The sequence below is a fragment of the Mercenaria mercenaria genome, chromosome 5, assembly GCF_021730395.1.
Source record: "Mercenaria mercenaria strain notata chromosome 5, MADL_Memer_1, whole genome shotgun sequence".
Classification (NCBI taxonomy): domain Eukaryota; kingdom Metazoa; phylum Mollusca; class Bivalvia; order Venerida; family Veneridae; genus Mercenaria; species Mercenaria mercenaria.
The window spans coordinates 88,170,281-88,195,917 of NC_069365.1; the positions used below are offsets into that span (position 1 = coordinate 88,170,281).

At 34.5% G+C, this 25,637-nt stretch overlaps 1 protein-coding gene across 1 annotated transcript; it reads left to right on the forward strand.

Annotated features, from left to right (window-relative positions):
* Window positions 1–545: 545 nt before the first annotated feature.
* Window positions 546–20,291, forward strand: LOC128545988 (uncharacterized). Its single transcript, XM_053544245.1, has 8 exons — window positions 546–696; window positions 5,713–6,109; window positions 10,876–11,006; window positions 16,640–16,838; window positions 17,579–17,680; window positions 17,894–17,929; window positions 18,315–18,446; window positions 19,611–20,291. The coding sequence occupies exons 2-8, from the start codon at window positions 5,732–5,734 to the stop codon at window positions 19,881–19,883; spliced, it is 1,251 nt and encodes a 416-aa protein (XP_053400220.1). The 5' UTR covers window positions 546–696; window positions 5,713–5,731; the 3' UTR covers window positions 19,884–20,291.
* Window positions 20,292–25,637: the final 5,346 nt, after the last annotated feature.

The following is a 25,637-nucleotide window of genomic DNA, read 5'->3' on the forward strand; positions in this document are numbered from 1 at the left end:
TACACAAATTTATATTTCCATTTTCTTGTGCAGCTCGTGTTTTTGTGGTTTTTTTCAACAAAATTTCCTTGACATATACAATACTGTGTATATAAGTAGCGTTACCGTACATAACTGTCATTTGAAAATGGCTTTTTCCTTATAAATTACAAGCCAGAAAAAATTATTTCAAATGTAACTAAATATTTGATTCTGATTCGGACTGAAATTTTATTATTATTATGTGTGTACATGTATAATTAAACTAATGCCTTTGAATAAAAAATAAATATGAAAAATAAATAAAAGGAAAACTACACACAAAATATAATAAAAATGAAATAGCAAAAGACTAAAACCAGAAAAAAAGCTGAAACAGATAAAATAGATTAAAAAAAATCCCTCAAAGGGCTCGAACCTATGAACCTATTACTCTATATAATTTAACAAAAACAAGTACTTGAATTCCAGCGCTTACACAACTGCAGTAAATATATATCACGATAAATCAACGTCAATTTTGAATTTGTGAATGTACAGAGACAAAGCGTTTTACGTACACTCCTTTACAATAATAGGTTGTGCCTCATTATGTATTATAATACAAAGGTCAACCATCGGGGTCAAGTTGCGCTCACTATAGTATAACGATACATCACGCTTGACTTGCTCATTAACTCTATTGTATAAGGAAGTTAATCATTCATAAAGACTTTGGTAAGTACATGAGAATTTTTTTTTTGATATGTGTGCATTGAAATTGATTTGTATTTTATAAACATTCTACAGTGCTTGTGATAATTTAAAAACATTCAAGATAAACTTCGTATGAATGTATACTTCCGCTTTCAATACATTAAAGGTGGCCAGTCTCGTAAGTCATTTATCAAGGAACATTTTATGATATTTTAAATTAAATATATTTTGTTACAGACTAATGTCTGGAGTTAACCCTAGTAGATAATTCGTTTTAAATTTCGTGTTACGATGTAAACATATTAGACTTTCTAGTAGAATTTCTGCTATGAAACGTTTAAAGGCGGCGCCTATCTGTGCTATATTTTGCTAAATAACAAAACAAAAGGTTATTAAAAACATTGAAAACTAAATTGCTAGAAAAATTACTTGAAACTAAACTTTCAAGAAATGCAAAAAAAACCTACCCAGTACAGTAACTATACAGCATCTTAATCTATTTATACAGGGAAAATATTTATATCCCCTTGATTTTTGTGTCCATAAATTCAAGTGGTTTTTAAGGACTGCAAACTTGAAAGTGAAAGCTTAAACCTCTGTAAATGTGTGTCAGCGTTTTATGCTGATATATATCATACATTTAACGGATTAAAAGGTTTCAAATTTAAACATACAATATTTGATAAATTTGGTCTTTGTGATTACTTTGGTCATACTCTATTTATTTTCTAATTAACAAGGAAATAATTTAATTGTAAAGTTGTATTTTACCTTTTGATACTAATATAAAAACATTATTTTGACAAATGTTGGATTACTTTAATATCTTTACCAAAATGAGATTAACATGTGTAACTTTCGAAACCAAAAAGTTATTAGATATTGAATATTTTTTTCACTTCCGGTTTTAATATTTGAAGAATGTTTCAGATATTAAAATCAGCTCGTTTATTGTAAATGTTATTGTTTTGAAAATCTACACGATCACTCTTTGTGAAAAATTCTAACACGACCAGCAAATAACCTACATACATGTAGAGCAAAATCTATCTCGGGTTATTCTGCGATAAACCACTCACGTGCAATGACGTCACCCGGTCCAGGTGCGTGGCACGGTCGTAAAAAGTAGTTACTATTTTTTCTTACACTTTTGATACTATTATGTCGTGTTAGAATCGAAATAACAAGTTCCCAAGTGTGATTTATCGTAAAATAACCCTTGTTTTTCGTTCTTATACGAAATAATATATCATTCAGGCCTACGGCCTTCGTGATATATTTTTACGCATAAGAACTCAAAACTCGGGTTATTTTATGATAAACCACTTTTGGGAACTTATTATTTTTTAAATATAACCTGTAGTTTTCTGGGTCGAAACTTTGATATTAAATCGTCATTTTTATATGGTATATTTTCGTATTGAACAAAACTTGTAAAGAGGAAATATGCCTTAAGAATTTTGAGTACAAACGGACAATAACAACTTATTACAATAAGTTTGGACTCAGCGGCGCGGTGGTTAGCAGGAAGGAAACAGAGCTATTGATAGCCGTGGCGTTCAGCACTTGATTATTTCTTGAACTGGTGTTGTTTTCAACAGTATGGCATAGACTGGATGCTTGTGGAGGATCTTCATACGGCATAAGTGTTTTTTTTAAAAAAATTATCGAAAAGTCGGAAGTTTTATTTTTGTTCGGCCATCGAAAACTTGTAAAAAAAAAATACACGGCTTTAAAAATTCCTTAAGAAAATAATTTAAGGGTCAGAGAATATGACAGAAATAACGCGGTGAAAAAGAATTTATATCTAGAAATGAAGAATTATAAACATAGTCAAATCTCGATATCTCGACTTTGATATTAATTTTTGTCCTTGCTCTCTTTCGTTGGAAGCAAAGTAAAAAAGTCCACATATCGAAATATCGAGAAAACCTAAGTTAGTTCAACATTGCTTGGTAGGTGAGGTAATGTTGTGTTGAGAAAAAGACGTTGTTACAGACAAAATCTGTGTATTTGTACATAAATACTATGTTTTGCATATCAATTGGTCATAACGTTTTGAAATAAGAATACTATGCATCTTGAACAATACTGCCAGCTCATCTTATGGAAAGCATTTTAAAAATCCAAAGAAACCCTTTTGGGCATATTCTTAAAGAATTCAAACCTTGGAAAACTGAAACTGAAACTAAAAAAAAAAAAAAAAAAGATTAAACGCCTATTTTTATACAATGATATATTCCATGGCGTTGTACATAATAATAATAATTATCATTATAACAATATTCATAATGACAATAATAATAGTAACAGCCTTATTGTAACAAACTGCCATGACCGCACCCATCCCCTTGAGGTCATATTACCCTACTGCGAATATCATTGCTTTAAGCATCACATGGTACGCCCAGACGAGCTGCATATAGAGGTTCACCGCTCCCGATTAATATGCTATTTAAGAATGATATACTACACACTAGCCTACCCATGGAGACTTACCAACAAGCGCGTTTAATTAAACAAACCTTTAAAATATAAATGTTTAAATGTAAAACCTTTTACATAAATTTAAATTTAAGAACTACCACCTGTTTTCGCATAATAAACAGTTATCAAAAAACAATGCCGGGAAATCTCTGAAATACAGTGTCTTAAGATTTTTTTAATGTGTCAAGTGATTTACTTTTGCGTAATTCTAACGGCAGTTCATTCCAAAGTTTTGGACCAATAGTACTGAAACTTCTATCATTGAATGTTTTGCACTTGTAGTATGGAACAACATAACGGCATTCAGAATTTACAGACTATGTAAAACCTTGTCTACTAGGAATGTACTCTGTACACAATTTTGTTAAATACAGAGGTGTTCTGCCAATGTGACAGCTATACATGAAAGAAAGTATAGTGAACTCATTTTGCGCACATGGTTTCGTCGGGCCCTTAAGAGTGTTTCCCTTGTTGCTCTGTCTTCTGCAAAGGTACTGAGTACATGCGTTTTAGGTTCTTAAGGATTGCGTTTTTATGTTATATCTACAAGGGCATCTTTGTGTTTTACATTACATACCTTCTGTTGCCTTTACATATGTTAGGGTTTCACCTGGCGGGGATTACTTTTATTTACACTGTCTTGTGACTTTGGAACATGGTGGGGGTAAGAGTGAGATTAGGTGCACCATAAACCGGTTTAAACTCCCCAGTGGTGGTTTTGCCACTGACCGTTCCAAGGCGGTGCCCCACTGTGTTCCTGTATTTGTTTGTTTTGTCCTTTTGTGTCCATTTTTGTGTGTGGTGTGCGAGAGTTGTTCGTGTGTGTCTTTGGGGAGGCTGCGTTTTTTGAACGTGGCTTTCCCTGTTGGATATTCTTCCTTGTTTTTTTTTAATACGTTGCATCTTAAGCACCTCATGACATTGCAATAATCCAGATGTGAAATAACTAGTGACAAAACTAAAATTTCAGTGGCTTCTTTTCTGAAGTATATTTTAATGTGCTTTATTCGTAGGTAATTCAAAATGGCTGTATAACATTTTCGATTTACATGATCTTTAAAGTTCAAGGTTCTGTCAAGATGTTAATTGTGATTTCACGTTTGACATCATCACAAGCCATGTTCATGGAATTTGTAAATTGAGATCTGCTAACAAACATAAAAAATTCCGTTTCGCCAGTATTCATTTTCAGTTTGTTCCTATTCATCCAGTCATTGATATAACTGCGCACCTTTCAAGGTCTTCGATCACTTGTGATTCGACGAAAATGAATGTAGGACGAAAGCTTTTTATTTGCTATATGATAATCAGAAAAACCGTAGACTGATAAGGATTTTGGAATGACATCAAAAAGAGTTCCAGCATAGGTGAAATACAGCCACAGATCAAAGCAACTGCCCTGGGGCACACTGCATTCGAGATGGCGGTCTGATGAATATAATTATTGATAATAATCTTACAAGTACGAAGAATTAAATAGTAGTCTACCCATTGAAGAGCTGTATCACAGACGCCATACTGTGTTTTTAGGACATCTAGAAGAATATCGTGGTCGACAGTGTCAAATGCCGCACTTGGGTCAATCGCAATAAGGGCAGTGACTTCCTTTTTCTCCATACCACTTAGAAGATCATCGACCAACCAAAGTAGCGCAGATTCACAGGAGTGGTATTTCCTATATGCAGACTGGTTCTTAGGCAAAAGACTGTTTTGATTTACATGCATGTTGTTTAATCTGTAAAGAACAGCTTTCTCAATAAGTTTTGATAGAAACGATACTAGAAAAACACCTTGTTGTAATGAGAGATTCACCAATTTAGTGACATAACAGATATTCTAGCATAAAACTGCTGTTCTTGTCATTTTTCGGGGGTGTTTTAAAAGGAGAGAAAACACATGTTAACAGAGAGATTCTACTGCTCAAGTGGTGTCATAACACCTTTTTATATATGCGCGTTCCATGGCAGAGTGTAAACGTATAACGGCCTCAAGACGGATAATTCAAATGGAAATGACGTCAACGTGAAACAGCAACTTGGATATTCCCACGCATTTCATAGAAATGTTATGGCGTTTAGGGATAATGTATTAATTCATTCGTTATTCTTTCTCTGCGTTTTATGCTAGTATAGCGTTAGCGAATGTAATTTTCGTGTTATAACATCTTCAGAATCCCTCGGGATACTTTGGTACCAACCAGTCCGTCGGAATTCTGCAGACATTATAACACAAAACATGCGTTATCCCAACAAAACATTCCAAGATTGAATAACGTATTGAAGGCTGATAATCTTCGAAAACAGACAAACGTTCTACAGAGGCATCGCCCAATTCCACAATCTATCAAAGCTTTTTATCAAAAACATCATATCCTTCTCCGGATCTCCTATCCAGTTACGAGTCTGCAAGAACACCTTTGTTTAACACACAATCAATCGGACAGCTCAATCATTTATGCAAAGCATGATGTAACTTTCTTTAAAAAGCTAACTTTTGAGTATTATGAAGATTATATAGTTAGTTCTACTGACAAACATTTTTATTTTCCAGTGCAGATTTATCCAGTAAAATGGGTGGCTTTCAATCATCTGAACCTGACGACTATGAAACAAATAGTTCAAAAGAGAAGCAACCCGGTTATTCACCAAAATATCAGCATCATACACAACATCCGTATAATCAGGACCCACAGCAAAAGCAGCAACAACTTTATCCACAACCGCAGGATAGACAACAACAACATCAACTACAACAACAACAACATCGCAACATTTTTTCCGTGTCGACATCTGAATTGTTAGAATATTTGGATCGTGAATTTTCGACAACCGTTGACATTATTCGAACCATGAGAAAAGAGAAAAAATTTGATGATGATGGAAGGAGTTACATCTGTGAAGTAATGATTGAGAAGGAACATTTGCTCCGAAGATTAAATAACAACACGGTAATGTATATTTCATAATTCCCCAAATTAGGTATAATATTTTTAAAACTGTCCAGGGGCCACTATCTCGAAAACTAATCGTATCGTAAGTTAAGGTATGGTTTACGATAAACCTAAGGTAAGACTAAGGTAACATTATTTGGCTATCTCCAAACACCTCTTAACGCCCTCGTAAAAGGTATTGTCAGTTAGTTACGATATCGTAAGTCATGGATAATCCATTTAATGACGTCATTTTTGAACAACTGCGCGTGTACCTAATAGCCCACTAGCTGTTTATTGCTTAACAACATTGGAAAATATATCCACATTAAGTGAATTTTAACGGTGGTATGTTAAGGATATGCATTTCTTTTTTTTTTTAAAGATTAAATTATCTCTAGAGCACGACATATTATCTCGTGCACACGACATCTTATCTCGTGCGATCGACATCTTATCTCAAGCGCACGACATCATTTTTTAATTGATCTTTTATCTATAATAAACACAGTATACATTTACATACCTCGTGAATATAAAACATGAATTATAATACATGTATATATAGTCAGCAACTACAATATGACATTTATCTTCATGAAATAATACATGTAATACAAAGTTATGGAAAAAAGAAAAAACAAGTGTAATTAATATGTGTTTATTTATTTGTTGCCGTTGTGCGTGCGTGCATGCGTGCATGCGTGCGCGTGTGTATGGATTTATTGGTTGTCGTTGTGTGTGCTGTGTGTTTGTGTGTACGTACGTGGGTGTGTGCTTGCACATGCGTGCTTGCGTATGTGCACGTGCATATGCGTGTTGTTTGTGTTTATACAATTATTGTTAATGGCTATGGTACAATACATCTAAGTTCATTCATTTTCCTCCTCTGCATTATTTGGGTGGGGGTGGGGGGGGGGGGAGTATCTGTGAAGAATCCAGGAATACTAATGCATATTATCTCGAGCGCACGACATCTTATTTCGAGCGCACGACATCTTTATCTCGAAAGCACGACCTCTTATCTCAGCGCACGACATCTTATCTCGTGCGCACGACATCTTGACATCTTATCTAGAGCACTCGATATATTATCACGTGAACTGTACATCTTATCTTGTGCAGACGACATATAATCTCGTGCGAACGACACCTTTTTTCGTGCGCACGACATCTCATGCGCTTGACATCTTATCTCGTTCACACGACATCTTATCTCGTTCGCACGACATCTTATCCACATTCTATTAGGGCCTTTTTGTGTATTCAGGTCATCAGTGAAAATATATGGATGAGTAGATAATTAGTGTCCCGCCTATTCAGATTTTATTTAAACTTTCCTCAAGTAAAAGGGGAGCGGTGGTCTAGTGGATAAGGTGTCGGCCACTCAATCCAGGGAACGTGGGTTCGAGCCCCACTGGGGTCACGACCATGACTTCTCATATGACACCAGTACTGGGTTTTCCAGGAAGCGGACTCGAGAGTGGTTCCAATAAGCTTTAAGCTTTCATTACAATCGAGCTAAAACAAATTAGTATAAACTTAAACTCAAGTACAAGTTTATCACATCATTTGGGGGAACAGTGTATGTAATTGATCATCCTATCGTCAAAAAAAGCATAATCATGCTTACTGCATGTTAGAATAGCAACAAAATGCAGTTTGACTAATTCGCACATTGTCAGAAAAGTTATAAAATTGGATGCATGAATAATGGGGAAACAGAGAAATTATTTGATATATGGGCGAAGCCTACATACTTAATCTTTATTTTGTCAAGGGCTTAAATTTATTACTTTGTGTCATCGCTGAATTTTCGGTGCATTTTTTATCAGTTTAATGTTTATAACTATAACGAAAAATAAAGTAAATGTTCACAACGGAAAATGTGGTCAGTTCCTAATTTGAAGACATTTTTTCAAAACATCTACATTCTATAACCGGTAGTCTCACTCACTTCGACCTCAGCACCACAGCCATTAACAATAATTGTATACACACAAACAACACGCATATCCACGCGCACATATGCAAGCACGCTTGTACAAGCACGCACCCACGTACGTACACACAAACACACAGCACACACAACGACAACCAATAAATCCATACACACGCGCACGCATGCACGCACGCACAACGGCAACAAATAAATAAATACATATTAACTGAACTTGTTTTTTCATTTTTCCATAACTTTGTATTACATGTATTATTTCATGAAGATAAATGTCATATTGTAGTTGCTGACTATATATACATGTATTATAATTCATGGTTTATATTCACGATGTATGTAAATGATATTTTTTGTATATTATAGAAAAAAGATCAATTTAAAAAAGATGTCGTACGCTTGAGATAAGATGTCGATCGCACGAGATAAGATGTCGTGCGCACGAGATAATATGTCGTGCGCTCGAGATAATTTGATCTTAAAAAACGAAAGAAATGCATATCCTTTACATACCACCGTAAAAATTCACTTAATGTGGATATATTTTCCAATGTTGTTAAGCAATAAACAGCTAGTGGGCTATTAGGTACAGTTGTTCGAAAATGACGTCATTAAATGGATTATCCATGACTTACGATATCGTAACTAACTAACAATACCTTAAGTTACGAGCGCTTTACGAGGGCGTTAAGAGGCGTTTGGAAATACCCGAATAACGTTACCTTATACCCCCTTCACATCAACGATTTTTTCTTACGATTCCTTACGATTTGCCAACTCGTAGGCAGTCGCACGCAATTGTAAATAGCTCGTCGGTAGTCGTAAATAGCTCGGCACTTCTCGCAGGCGATCGCAAGCAATCGTGAACGTTGAGGTAATATTTTTGACATGTCAAAAATTTCTTTCGATCTTCCGCGATTTGAATTATCTGTGAATAGCTCGTAAAGAGCTCGTAACAAGTCGTAAGTATCGTAAACAACACGTAAACCACTCGTAAGCGCTCGTAAATGTATCGTAAAGACTTTATTTTACGATTAAATACGATGTGTTTACGATTTCTTACGACTTCTTTCACGATGCGGTACGAGGGGTTTACGATTTGTTACGGGCACTTTACGAGTACCTTACGAATACGTACGTATGCTTTACGATTTATGAGAGGTATAAAAGCTGCCAAATCGAACAGTTCCTTTCAGTTGCTGTTAATACGTCAAATCATATCTGCAACAATGCCACCTAAAAAGAAGGTAGTCAACAAGAAGAGAAGAGGAGAGCACGCCCGCCTTCGTGCAAATTTAAATTGCAAAAACACGATATTCGTAAATACTCATATCTAACACACAACTACTCGTAACAACTCTTAAACAAATCGTAATGTGCTTGTAAAGCCTTTGGTGAATCATGATATTCCGTAATTCACTCGCAACAGCTCGTAAATAACAAATCGGTAATTTTTATCGTAAATGCATCGTAATAACTCGGAATAAATCGCAATTTGATCGTGAACAGCTCTTAAGTAGGTCTTGAATGTGGGGAATCGGAATACTTTTACGATTTTGTGCAATCCGTCACAAATCGTAAGAAAAATCGTAGATGTGAAGTGGGTATTAGTCTTACCTTAAGTTTATCGTAAACCATACCTTAACTTACAATACGAATAAGTTTTCGAGATAGTGGCCCCAGATTTGCCCTTAATGATTGGTTTCTTGGAGGTTATGTCATTCATCTTTCTACAGGGGGCATGTGTTGCCTGTATTACTAAGTCTTGCAAGGATTTGGTAATTTTGCTCATTCTCCTGCCTGTAATTAAGATAAAACGTCCCTATTCTTTAAAAAATCTTATATACGAAATGACTTTTCCATGACATAATAACTTTTCATTTCACACGTTATGTTTTGAAAACTTTTATGAACTGCTAAATATTTCAAAAAACCACAAGACTAAATAAGCATGTCTCAAATGTAATAACATTTCATGGACTTCTGATATAATAACTGATATAAAGCCTTAGCCCCTTAACTTTGTTGAAAATGTTAGGACACCTTGAAAAAACTGCGAATGAAATAATTGGAAGCATAATTATATAAATAAGGTACAAACATTTTCATTATGATCTGAAAGATTTAACAAGCAGATCAATAACAGTATAAGAATAGCAGCAGACATCTGAAATTAATAATGCTCAGTAATTATACTTCAAAGTACTATTAACATAATTAACAAAGACAAAGATGATTGGGTTTATTTTGTTTTCAAGTAATACGTGTCCTTATATAAGTTAATGACTGGAAAATTTGGCCTTTTTCAGTTTAATATACTTATTCTTGATCAAACTTAATTCTAAGATTTTTAAACATCTAAATATTAATATAATCTCGAGTAATGTAATCGAACATGCTTTTAAAAATTACACCAAGTTTTATGTCTGTAATCAACTCTATTACGATAACAAGTAATCGGAAATGGCATCTGATTACCGTCGATTATTTTGCAACACGTATTTGATTACGATTACTAATAACAATTCTATATGACACATTTCTTACTATTCATCGAAAGAATCATGTATTTGGCAGATGTCAAATATATTGGGTTATGTTTTTAACGTCAAGGTTATTAATAATTAAGAGTGTGATTAAGGAAATCTCAAACGAGGTTACGGCTTCGTCAAAAAACTAAACTATACCTAGGTTTATATCTCGAACCGAGAATGGGGTTTTCTTATCAACACTATTTCGGAAAAGAAAATATCAAGGTCAATATTTCAAGTGCTTTTTGTCTTAGTTGTAAGTTTTGTTTGTATACATTGTCGATATTCTTAAATAGGACATAATAACAGAATTGCAACAAGAGCTGAGTATCTACAAACGAGATCTTGAAAAAGAAAGGGCAGCCAGAGAAAATATGAAACAGCATCTGGAAGAAGTAAAGACGGAAAAAGCTGCTTTAAATATGAGGTAATAGATATTTCTGAATAAATCGGTTTGCTAGTGTATGTAGTAATACTGATGTATTTTTGTAGGCTCAACGTCACAACACAGTAATAGTACATATACCAACTTTCTAGCTTTAATGGTGATGGAAGACCCCAGTAGCCGCTTCGGCCATTTTTCAAAAACTCCGACATGTACTTTGGTAGAACTACGGAACTTCAGTTCGCGAGCTGGATGGTTTCCCCACATGTCAAAATTCTACAATTATACATCCTAAGCCGGGATTCGAACCCACAACGATGACAGGTAAGTGATTTGAAGTCAGCCACTTTAGCAACTTGGCCAAGAAGTAATTTTGAGAGCTTCAATGAATGTGAGTGAGTGAGTTGGGTTTTACCTCGAACCGACACAAAATGGTCATATATCGCCGAGAAGAAGTCATATTGCAAACGCCAACTGTAAAGCATAAACATTGATGTAAAAATGTAAAGCATACCTAAAAACATCCATGTAAAAATGTAAAGAACACTATGAATAATGTAAAGCATATCTAAAAACATCCATGTAAAAATGTATGAGTGTGTGTTAAAATATCAGCTGCAGACATAATAATATTGCAAGATGTAAATAAAAATGTGAAATGTTAGATTTTTTGATATATTCCTATCTGCTTTAAAAACGATAAAATATTTCCGACTGAAACGTTTTCAAATAACTCTTTCAAGGATTGAACGTCATAATATGTACTGCGTTGTGTAGCAAAGTCCACACAGTCGATTAGAATATGTTTAATAGTTAGTGGTGTTTGACATGGTACACATACGGCTGCGATTTTGGTACGTGACATTCCCTGTTTTATATTTGTCTTTGTTTTGATCTTCTTTATTCAATAGATAAGAATGAGTCAAACGGGTATAACCTATTCGACAGCGAGACAGAACAACTTCCTCCCTGCGAACTGATCTGTTCCCTTGGTGCCAGGTTTAATATCATGAAGCTTATTGAATGAAGCATTGTTCCATGACGATTGCAATTTTGATAAAATGTATTTGTTTATATTGGGCCTAAAATCGGTATGTGGTAATTTCAAATTAGATAGTGATAATAAAAGGGATTTCTTTGCTGCAATATCAGCATCCTCGTTTCCATGAATTCCAACATGACTGGGAATCCAACAAAATATGATAGACTTTTTTAAAGATAGTTCATGAAACCTGAGAAGAATATTTTGAATAAATGGATTTTCCATATTTCGGTTATGAATTGACTGTAAAACAGAAAGCGAGTCGGAAAAGACAATAAAATTTTCTTCACTATTTTTTATATAAAATTCAGAGCTAAATCAATAGCTTTGGCCTCGGCTGAAAATATTGTTGCATTATTTGACAAACGTAATTTTGATTGATGAAGGAGGCTGACAGCAGCACAGCCTTCCTTGATTCATCTTTTGAACCGTCTGTGTAAATTGCAAAAATTGATTTGATTTCATGATATTTGGACTTGAATATTTCAGGGTTTGTTTCAGACTTTTAAAGGCAGTTTCCAAATCGAAAGCAACTGCAGGGGTATGAAGGGTCCATGGTGGTGTATCTGGAATTGAATTTTCTCTAATACCATCGAATTCAAAGTCAGTTTTTTTCATAGAAGATTTTAATATGTGAAATCCAAACGGTTTGATTTGTTTTGGTTTTTCGTCATATGAATCGGAGTAATTTGGAGTACTTTGGTTTAAAAATAATTTCATGAGCAGGATTGGATTTGTTTGCAGCCACTCTTAAAGCATATTGCAATGAAAGTTTTTCTCGGCGTGTGTAAAGAGAGGGTTGCTTCAGCATATAAACTTTCAACTGACAATGTTCGGAATGCACCAAGAGTAATACGAAGACCTTGATTATGGATGGTATCTAACATTTGTAAAAAAGATTTTATTGCTGAACCATAAATAATACAACCGTAATCTAGCTTAGATCTAATTAAAGCCCTAAAAAGTCTTAATAAAACTGCTTAATGTAAATCCCGTAAATAATTTGCTAAATTTTATCGTACTACCGACTCATAAAATGTAACAGTTTTCTAAAGACACTTTTGCAACAGTGTATATCAAAACCGGATTTTTATGGCGATTTTGTTTACAAATTTGGATTTCTTTTTATTATAATAAATAGACTAACAGAAACGTGGAAATACTACTATTAGGCACACCATGCTCGTTTTGTCGGGTCCTTAGTAGTGCTTCCATTGATAGCTCTGCTTTCTGCCTATGCAAAGGCATAGAGTAAAGAGTAAATGCATTTATTGTTCTTGAGAGAATTTGTTTTGAGTTATGCAAAATGTCGTCTGTCATGGATTCACCTGGCGGGGATACCTTTTAATTACACTGCCAGGTATTTTTTTATCATGGGGTGATTTAGAGTGAGATTAGTGCACCCTTGTACCTTTTCAAATTCCCTGGTTGTTCTTTTGCAACTGACTGTTGAGGTGGTGCTCAACTATTAGTATGTGTCATTATTTATTGTTATGTTCACGTTGTCTATATGTACATAGAAGATGTCCCAGCCAGCATGACTATATCGGAGCGATATAGGTATAATGTCGGAATGTCGGCAAAATGTGCCGATGTAGGGCCGACGTCGGGCCGTTGTCAGTGAGTGAGTTAGGTTTTACGGCGAATCGACACAAAATGATCATATATCGCCGAGATCGGACCGTTGAACTGCCGCAAAATATTGAAATCGGTAGATCGACATCAATCAGTGTAACTATTTCGTAAGTCGGATTGACATCGGGCCGATATTGGATTCTCTGATATAGCTATATTTTTCAAAATATTATTGATAAACGTGAAAAAGTAATCTAATTGTTTATGTGTGCTAATTTATTAAGCAAATATGATGTATGCCAGAATTAATCAAACTAGGTTCCAAACAAAATTTGTAGACGGTATTTATCAAAAATTTATATGTAATAAAGGGAGGTTATAATTAAAATGCATTTTTATTTTATGTAGAATGCCGCCATAGAAATATTTATATTTACAAAAGATGAAAATATAAATATGTTTAAAATTCTAACTGAACAATTTTAATAGTGTTAAGAATATACAGAAAACTTACGTAACTGTATAAAACATGTAGTATATAGTTGTGAATAATATTATATCAATAAAATCAAATAACCATCATACACATGATGCGAGACACATCTATTCTCAAGTAAATTACTCTAAGAATTTATAAAGTGTATATTTGAAGAAAACTTTGATGAAGCATTGCGAGTCACATTATTTCCCGACAACGATATGATCTGCCAATATCGGGCCGATATCATTTTGATGTTAGCCAAATATCGTTTGCCAATGTCTGACCGATGTCATTATGATGTTGGCCCGATATCGTCTGCCGACGTCTGGCCGACATCATTCCTATTTGCAGCCAAAATTGAAGCCGATATCGAGCCGTTATAGACAAAGACGTCGGTTTGATATCGGGCCGGTATAGAATGCTGTCTGGGGTATACTGCTATAGGGTTTTCAAACTCATGAAACCAGTATTCATTGTTAAAACCATATTGATATAAGTGTTCTTTAAACATGCCTTTGGGACTTTGTTCTTGGTTGTATGACACAAAGTTCAACTTCAGCATTTATCTTTTTCATTGTTTAATAGGAATATCTATTCAAAAATCGAGAACACTAATTCACTCTCTGTGTGAAATAACAGAAATATGTGATACATGCAATCAGTATACTCTGTATCAAAATATTATATCCATAAAACATTTTTGCACTTCATATAAAAAACGACTTAACCATTTATCATCATTTTAAAAATTCGTTTCACTATATATAGAGCCCGCCCTCTTAGCTCAGTAGGTAGAACGTTGGTCTACGGATCGCGGGGTCGTGAGTTCGATCCTCGGGCAGGGCGTATGTTCTCCGTACTGTTCATAAACGACATTGTGTCTGAAATTATTAGTCCTTCACCTCTGATTCATGTGCAAATTACTTGCGGAGAACAGGTTTCTACTTGTACAGAATCCAAGAACACTGGTTAGGTTAACTGCCCGCCGTTACATGAATGAAATACTGTTGAAAAATGGCGTTAAACCCAAAACAAACAAAACACAGTATATAGATATTATCTTATCATGGTCATTTTTTTCTCATTTGAGGCTATTTGTAGAACTATTAAAATGATTAGTACTGGCCCGTTTAAGAAACTCGTTAAGAAGATCATTAGAAGCATAGAACGCAACAAAGCAAAATAATAGCAAATAATAAAATATGTTAGAAGATCTTTTTTGAAGCAAAGAATGCAACCAACCATAATAATAGCACACTCAGATTTGATTGTGCAACACACCTAACGCCCTCTAGCAGCAGCTGAATTGGAACTCTATTACCAGTGATCCATGATTCAAAAAGGATCATAAAATATAACAACACTGAATCCAAGTACCCGAAAGGACCAGAAAATGTAACAACACCAAATCCAAGTACGGGGACACTTTATTACAGCCGCCGCACATCATTTAAAAATTTATGTCGTGATAGTTAATAAAATCTGTAAAAAGGTCAATACAATCAAGTATAATAATAGCAGACTCAGCTTGATTAAGTATGTTCATAAGAGGTATTGGCAAGTTCAACATCCCTAGCATTAGCTTAAGCGTAACTCTCTAACCAATGAACATCGAGTGGACTCCAAAGGACCAACAATATAAAGAGGTTACTACTAGTATATTATTACCAAATTTATTCGTGTCTCTTTGCAAGATTGTAATGAAATATGCAACGCCTCTCGCGTCCTACAACATCGACTTAAGCGTAACTCTGTTATAGCAAACGGACTATAATGTTGGTGAACCAGAACATATAACAACACTAGGTCCAACACTGCAACTGAGAACGCTGGGACAAAACTATAAATATACAGCAATTGTCTCTACTTAAAATATACAATAACTGTGATCAACCCTTAATAATAAAAAAAAACAAGGAAAAATATCCAACAGGGAAAGCCACGTCCCAAAAACGCAGCTTCCCCAAAGGCACAGACGAACAACACACGCACGCACGCACGCACGCACGCACACACACACACACACACAGAAGGACAAAACAAACAAATACAGGAACACAGTGGGGCACCGCCTTGGAACGGTCAGTGGCAAAACCACCACCAACACTTATACCACTGGGTCAAACACTAACATCACTTGGTTACTACCTAAACTATAAAGCAACTGTGTTGAGTCAACACTGGGTTACTACCTAGAGCATACGGCGACTGTGATAAGTAAGCATCTATGGTAATATAACCATTATTTAGATAATTAATGTATAGATGCATGCTTGTAGATGATGAAATAACACAATAAATTAGGACAAAGTTTTCACAGTGTGGCGAAATAGTAACTATTATCAGGATCAACTATAATTTCTAAATTCAAATGTTATAAAACATCGTGTGGTTTAATGCAGCATTATTAAACTATTTTATAATAAGCCAAATGCTTAAAGTAGAGGCTAAGCCTCAGATAATAATGTAGAGGAATTAAGCAATTAAGCAGTATTGTTGAACTTTATTGCGCAACTATTGTAATGAAATTACACAGCAATTTGCTTTCACCATTTATTTGTTTCTTATATCCCCAAGGCTCAGTAAAATTGCTGGGGATAGGCTTGTGCGAGACAATCCATCTATAACAGATCTAAGTGATCGTAACAGACCAATAAAGATCGGTGAGATGTACAGCGAAATATACGACAACGAATGGACAGATGCCTTCGAAGCATTAAACAATGCGGGGTATAGTGACCAAGATGCCATTGAGACCTTGCGTTTGACACTTCTGGTGTGTCTATTAGTTAATAAACTCAACGCTTTATAGCTTGCTTTAAAACATGAAATATGCAGAAAAGATTATAACGTAATAGTTCATCTCAGCTTCAGGTAATGAACTGCTATTTAGATGCAGTTTCTAATTTTAATCCAGTCAGCCAACTACTGTAGGCTTACTTATTTTAGCGGTGTACTAATAACAGCGCTTTTAGCGCTATTGCACGTGCGCTAATTCATGTCCGCGCATTAATTTGTCCAAGCATTTTCATGTACATTTTCATTTGATGATGTTTTCTTCGAACTTTTGCAAATAAATACTGTTGAGAGTTTGCAAGAGTTACACTGCTTGCTAATATTTTAAGGTTCGTATGATATTCCTGTTTATTGTTCATATTATTATTTTAAATATATGATCATGCAAAATAAAAGATTTAAGCTTGTAGTTTGCCGACGGTTATGTTTATATCCGAAAATCTTCGTGAATCTCCGTAAATCTCCGAGAGCCTCATCTCGGACAGCGCTAAGATTAGAAATTAGCGCTAATTCACGTCCACGCATTAATTAGACAGTTCACCAAAAATTGCGTTTGCGCTTAATTTTCTGCCGCGCTAATAAATGTACGCCTACAGTAGCTCATTTACTAAATCAGAACCCCACTTTATATTAAACCAGTCGTAAAATGTTTTATATAGCAATTTATATTAATACTTTCTTTCTTGTTCTATTATTATTATTTTTTCTTTTTGATTCCAGAACGTTTTTCAGTTCTGTAGCAAAAAGGCGGAGTCACTTCTAAAGAAAACAGAGGAAGCTGTTAACATTTTATTTGAAGAATACAAGGCAACGGAGCAGAAGGTAACTGTTTTATAGTACAAGCTATATATGTAAGAAAAAGACAGACAATATATATTTAGAAATAACAGAAACATATACGATGAAAAAAGTCATTGTTATACTGTTTGCGTTTTGTCCTTTTAATGTGGTTCTTCATTCTGATTTTAGAATAGTAGATGTTTCAACTTTTGTTTAACTTAATAGCATCTTAGCAAATATTTTATGTAATTACAGAAAGACATGAGCCATTTAACAATGCCAAAGAACCTTGTAAGTAAAATATTCCTTATCTGCCACTGTAACTTACAAAGTTTAGATGACATATATAAAGCATTAAAGCTATCACAGCTTAGTCAGCTTGACATTTTTTTACAATGAAGACAATGTTTATCATTGTTATTGTACACACTTCCCGGATGTCGGTAGAATGATTGGATTTGCTGTTGCAAAGAAGTGTGTGAAATATTAAAAAATTTGGCTTAAATGATTTAACAGATCGAAAATCTGCTTGAAAATTAAAAAAAATCAGCTTCTTAAGTAAAATTATGTTAGATAAAAATGTTATAGGCATATCAGTTCAGTATCGGTGCACTTCCCTGGTTTCTTCTAAATTTATTATTTCCACTATATTATTGCGATATGAGTTTATTTTCAGTCCGAGCAATGGGGTAAATTAATTCGCCGATCGTCGTTTACTGATGATCTTGGAACTATAGCTTTACAGGACAAATGGAAGCCAAATATTAAAGGATATCAAGGACTAAATCATGATCAAACTATTTTAAAGGTACCTATATATTTATATATCTAAAAGAAGAAATACCAAATACCAAATATTGGTTCGTAAAAAACAAATCAAACAGAGACGGTCATTTTTCAAATACGCACTCTGCACACCAAAGCCATAGAGCGGTGTATGTATGAATTGATACGTCATAAATATACATTATGTTCACAAAATACACAGACAAATGCAAATATAGACAAATATTGGGAACACATATAACATCGCAATGCAAAAATGTATTTTTAATCATAGACTGATAAATCGGAAGTTGCCGTAGTAGACCAGTTTGAAGAAATTTAGGAAAGAAGTTGCTGAATCGATGGTTCCAATTGTAGAAAAGGTTTGTACAATTACAAAAACTACAATATACCCGCGCCACACGTAAGTATTAACATTTGGAAAGGTAACTGTAAATTTACATTTATTTAAAAAAGGACAAAAGGTAAGGGTAGATTACCCGGAAGCACATAGCACCTCAAATCTGATTATGCATCTTATGCCGAGGCCACCTTGATCTTAGTTCTAACTCTATCTAAATTTTGTAACAGTGGAAACAATTACAATAGCAATTTAAATTGTTATCGAATTATTTCCTTTCATTCCTTTCTTTTACATCAAGTTATTGAAACGTTATTGACAACTCAGTTGTGAAATGAAATGTTAGTTAATTCGTTATTGCATGTTTTTAAGTATTTGTATTCCAAACAACCAAATTTATATTTATATAAGGAGTTTGTTTCTTCCTGTTGAAGACATTTAGCTACTTCAAATATTTGCTTTTTACAGTTAAAATTGGTATGTTTGGAATCTCAACTCTTCGATCTGAAACTGCGTAATTGGTTACGCTATCATATCACACACTTGCCAGAATACAGAAAATGCAGTATTTTGTTATTCAATAACCACCAGTAGTAACACGTTAAAATTTTCATTGAATATATTTATCATTAAACAGGGAATTAAAGCTGGACTATGAATATTTATATTGGTGGTTTTGGGGTGAGGTTAATTGTGAAGAGAGCTATATTAATATCATATTGTACATTATCCTGGTAGCAACATACTAGAATCTTGAATGGATCCGTTTGATTCTTTTAGCAATTTCCGATGTGACGAGTTTGGAGAATTGGAGTAAGTTAACAAAATAAAACGATATATTTTCAGGCATACATGTCTGCAAGCTGGAATGCAAAATGTATTTATGCGTTAAAACCTTTCATCAAAAAATGTATATTTCTTGGATGGATGATGGTTGTGCAGTCACCACCAATGATCTTGGCAGAGTGTAAACCAGGTGAAAACTTTCAAAAGGAAGCGTACAAAGAGTACACTCAACGTGGGAGTATAATTAACTATGTGGTTTGGCCAGCTCTACTACTGAATCAAGGCGGTCCAGTTGTCGGAAAAGGCGTTGCACAAGCAAAGAAACTTAATTAGCTTTAGGGAAATTTAAATATTTTTACGTTGACTTTGAAAAAAATACTGTTTTTCTACTGTTTTTATTTTTTAACAACATTAATTTTTCAACATAACCAGGTGCTGCATATGATCGTTTTATTCGTCCTACTGACACAACCTAGTGTTGAAAAGTCTCATAAGTACACGTAAATGTCAAGCGAATTTCGTCATAAGGCATGAAAATCATGAAAAAAAGAAAAGAAATTAACTTCTTTATCCTGTCATATTTCGAGAACAAATTAAATTTCGAACATAAATCAGTGAACAGTCAATATCTTCACCTCTGTATCCTTATAAATGATATTTTCTCGATCTATAAAAACAGCATTTGTATGTGCTTTGTGACTTTGAAAATATTGGTAGAGGTCGTATATAAATGAAATGATGTCTCTTTGCTATTTGATTTTATTGAAAGTTTGATATTTTTCCCAGAACAAGATTTTTTTAAGTGCGGAAGAAATTTAATAACTTTTGTTAATTAAGAAAGATACTGCCAAATATATCCAGGGCGCGTTGGAAGAACTAAATACCATTTCAAGGAAGGAAATTACTTGCAAATGTCGATATATCGGGTACTTTAATGCGTAAGGGCACTAACCATAAATGCCAGAAATGTAATAATAATATTCTGCGGGTTTTTTTTTTTATTTGTTGTGACTCGCTTCTCAAATTTATGATTCTGTTAAACTGTCGACTTCTAGACAGTAATGTCAATATTATGTTACATTGTTTAATGTGTATTCTTGGACATCACGAATTAGTGATTGAGAGTAAGTTTTGACGCACGTCATTTACCGGATGGTTTCTTGTTGTCTAACTGTTTTATTTGGTGATAATGTCAATCACTACACAGTGTAGGGTTTGACTATGGGAGGTTGCATTTCTATTTTATCTTTGTCTTTGTTTTTTTTTCTTGTTTGGAAAGTGCTAGATCTTATAAGTTGTGATTCATACATTTCGTCAGGTGCATAACACGATATAAATGAAAATGTTGCAGGCTTGGTTTAATTTAGCCTGTTCATGGACGGTAGTGGAAATGCATGTTACCGTCCACGCCCTCTTGCCCCGGGTTGAGCAGAACTCAATATCTGCACATGTTATAAGTACCAAATTATAATTTAGAGACACCCGCAGATGTATACATACGGCGGTGCACATTGATACACAGAGTGTAATTCCAAGTCAATTCAAGGGCAGTAAACCTGCTCTGAATGATTTAATCCAAAGTAAAGTTAAAACACACTAGATGCATAGCCTCATGTTCATTTGTGTTAATTCGGTTGGTCAAATACCGAATTCTTATATTTACATTGCACCAGATACAATTATATAGAGAAATTATAATTTTTGATAAAATGGTATGGTATTCTTCAAATAGTTGACGATCACTGTTTTACCTAGCTTAACTAAATAATTAGTTTAAACGAATAAGCTTGTGGTTAAAGTTAGTTACCTTTAATATTCTTAGGGAGAAATTAAAGTAAACAAGGACGATAATTGCATTCGCGGAACAAAGGAAACGTTTAACAAGAATTCAGTTATGGAAGTTTATTATGAAATTATAACCGATCAATAAAAATTACTAAGAAAACATTTGTCCTTTTTGCATTGATAAAATAATCATTCTGGTCAATAATGCTAGTACAGTTTTATTTTAGTGTAATTGTATCTATTTTATAGCACCTGAATAACTTTACTTTAACATAACACTCTCTTTAAAAAAAATAAGTGTCATGCGTTAGTTAGAAAAGCGAAGACAACATTAAATCAACCCTTAAGCAGTCAGAGTGAAGGGGAAGGTTTTAAGCGGTTGACTATGCTGAAAACCCTCGATCACGACCAACTGTAAAAGAACTGAACATCAAACAGTATACTAGTTTCAACATGATCTCGTTTAATAAACAAATCGATAAAATAGTTTTGTTTTTGTGATGTGTAATATTCATACTGGCACAGTTGTAGATCATACGGCGATTTATCCAGCTTTGTACGGTAGAATAAGACCCAGGTGCTCCTCAAAGCATTATTCCATGCACGGAACGGCACTGTACAGAACCAACGATCTTCCGTAAGCCGGCTGGATGGCTTCCTTGCATGAAGAATTGTATATCCTGAGCGATGTGTTGAACCCATACAGGTGAGGGGACAACCTGAAATAATGCATGGAAGGACACCTCCGGTCATTCGTCACCATCAAAAATTGGAAATTCGAAAATATGACCTACAGTTGTGTCTGTATAACTTTAAATCCAACAAGAAAATACACCTCATCAAGTGAAGAGCGGGAGAACAGTATCGTGAACAGTTAAGGTTTATGAGTATATCGTTAAAACACAGAAATATTTGATAAACGAACAACATCTTTACCAATATTTTACCTGACCATTACATGTTCTGCCGTACTGTCCCGTACGACGGACACTTAAAATGTTCTGAAAAAGTTGTCCCCATTTGAAAAGGAATGCCATTTGTAAAGAAATAAAAATAAAAAATTGCCGAAAACTGTGTTCCACCTAGTTATGTGAAATTTCAACACTCGTACGCTATTACAAATGCATCAAAACGAACATAATTATGTAACAGTTCTTTAAAAATGGTGAGTTTTTCAAGGCGTTTGACTATCCGGAAGTGGGACCCCTTTAGGCAGTCCTTTTCCGGAATTCAATGTTTATATAAGTATATTGGCACTTGTTTCGTAGAGTTATATACATGTTTTACATGCTGTTCAATTTTCATGTGAAACAACTCTTTCTTTCTATGATTTGGTGTTGTTTGATTTTTTTCTCTCAAAAGGTAAGGCTAAGCGTTAAGTCATTTTTTGAAATTCCTTGACCGTTACACACCACTTGCTCATCACCATTGTAGGTCTAAAACATCGCTAGGATTGTCAAATTCTTTCATATGAAAAAGACATTCAGCTTGCTTTCGGAAGGTCAGTGGTTCCACAAAAGTACCTCACTCAGCCTAAAATAATGACCGGATGGGAACATAGGGTCTTTTGCCACCATCAAACGCTTGAAAGTCGCCAAATGATATAAAATTGTGTCAGTATAACTTATACCAAATAAAACAGATAAATACATTTCATTTATTGTTACTAACTTTATAAACTACATATTTTTTTTAACTGGTTAGTCTAAAACGAGGTCATTCCATTAAATGAAATATCCAGGACCAAACGCCATGGTGGCCTAGTTCGAGCTTTTCATCTGACCGTAAACAAATCTATACAATGACTCTATTCGCTTACTTGTCTGCTGCTTCCTGTGTTACCCCACTCCTACAATGACAAACAGCTGGGTTTAACGCCGTTTTCAACAGTATTTTACATATAGTATCAAACCAATAACACGTTTCCGGTATGTAAGTTATAACTTCTTTTACGAATCAGAGACCTAAAATGCATTGTCTTTGGGAACCTTTTAATTGATAAAAGTAAACCGTACCTCTTGAGGAAACGCTAGGCATCAGTTTTGCAAATTACATTAATTATTTATGTAACATGTAAAATTTGCGTTGATAGCCTAACTTTTAACTTAATTTGAATAGCTCTTCGTATAAGTTATTTAAGAACAGTCCATATAAAACTATTTTACTTAAATAAGAGTATTTCACTTACTTTACTTGTTGGCCTGGTGTTCATTTTTGCTCGGCCGTATCGATAATATGCGCATGCCCGCCTCATATTGAAGACGTATGCCAAGTTTCATTCCAGTTGGATAGAAACTGTAGAGGGAATAGAGTATGCAATTGTCTAATGAACTTGTATCATTTCAAAGTCAAAAAGACCATAACTCAGGAAAAATAATTGGATGAAAGTCCCGATCATATGCTCATGTCTACTTCATGTTCATGAGGTAAACTTAGTTTTATTTCAATTGGATGAAAATTTTAGAATTGTAGAATGAGTTAATTCCGAAACAAATGTAACGGACGGGCGGATATACTTGACGGATGGACAATTTAAACACTATATGCCTCACGGGTCCTTGTCACCAGAGGCAAAGATTTTACGTGCGCACGTATTATTTTATGCGTGCGTAGATGTTTTTATAAACTAATACGTGCACACGTAAAACCTTTTACGTGCGCATGTATTACTTCATACGTACGAAGATGATCTTTTAACTAGTACGTGCGCACGTACTAGTATGTGCGATGATGTTTTTTGTACTAGTACCTGCGTACGTATTAGTTATTACGTGCGCACGTATTACTGTATACGTACGAAGATATTTTTTATAGTATGTGCGATGATGTTTTTGTACTGGTACGTGTGCACGTATTAGTTATTACGTGCGCACGTATTAATATACAAACACTGATGTCACCTCTGTGCCACCGTAGATTCCTGATAGGGCGGTATAACGATAGGATTTTTTATTTAAAAACCGAAGGTTTTTATTACCAATGATATTATTCCTTTGCTTTCTGTGCAATAAATTATTGGCAAGCTAAGAACCAACTTACCTAAAGATACCTTTTCTAAAAGATAATTGTAAGTTGCTTTCGACGGTATGCCGCGGTATTCTATTTGTTTCAACATGGAACAAGTCATTATCAGTTATATTTGAAAGCAGGATAGAACTGTGACAAAAAGAAAGATAATTTATGTAGAAAGTCTTCTTACTAAAACCAAGTTTCCTGTCACAATCAGGTATAAATGGTATTATTTTTATTAACTTGGCCTAAGGGATTATTTACTTTTTTTGCTATCTATATGTGTCATTTTCATGATTTTAAACTTGGTCATAGCCACAGATCGTTCAGTCTCGATTACGTTGAACGTAAGCATAACAAACGCTCGCTGACTAGATATTATAAAAAGCTAATCTTGTTCTTGAATCGCATCAAAGAGTCTGAAATTTTCATAATTGTTGGCATGGAATCAAGTTTCAGTGTTGTTTATAAACATGTCTCACATAGTATGTAATAGGTCGGGTTGTACTGTACACTGTATTTGTATACTTCTAGATCATATTTCCTATTAAAGAGGAGTCTATGGGGACTCCTTTTAGCTTATAAGAAATGTCAAAAATGAAGGAACAAGAAGCTGCGTTCAATAAACGCTTGATGTCCCCGGTGGCATCCTTGTCGATACAAAGCAACCTAAGTCCAAAACGAGGTCAAGTTCAAGGTCAAACTGAGGTCAGGTGATGTTTGAAGATGAGGAATGGTCACAGGTTACATCTGCATTAGTATCATGTCATTTCAGTAAAGGGTATTGATGCTAGACGAAACGGTCCTATTTGGTTAACCTCGTACGGACGGACGGACGTCTGGACGAACGCACGGTCGAACGAACGGACGGACAGGACAATCACTATATGCCTCCCGCATCAGTAGATGCCTGGGGCATAAAATGACTTTCTGTAAAACCTCTGTTTTGAAAATATTGAATATCTATTACACCTATGAGTGAATATATACATGTTTTATACAGACTGTGTGTAATGACCCATATCATAAGTAAAATGTGTATATGCAAAACTGATGCACGGATATGTATGAAATATTATTGATCACCCGTATTATCAAAACGAAATACATATATTAACCAGCCACTCATTAACCTTCGCCAATAATTTTGGCGTGTTTTTTCGCTGTAATTGTATGCACGAATCATATAGAATTCAACATTTTTGCAAGTCAAAATCCAAAGATTTCTTGTTTTAGTACCAATAACAAATTAGTTCAGAGGTAAAGCACACTGATTCAACAGATGATCAACAG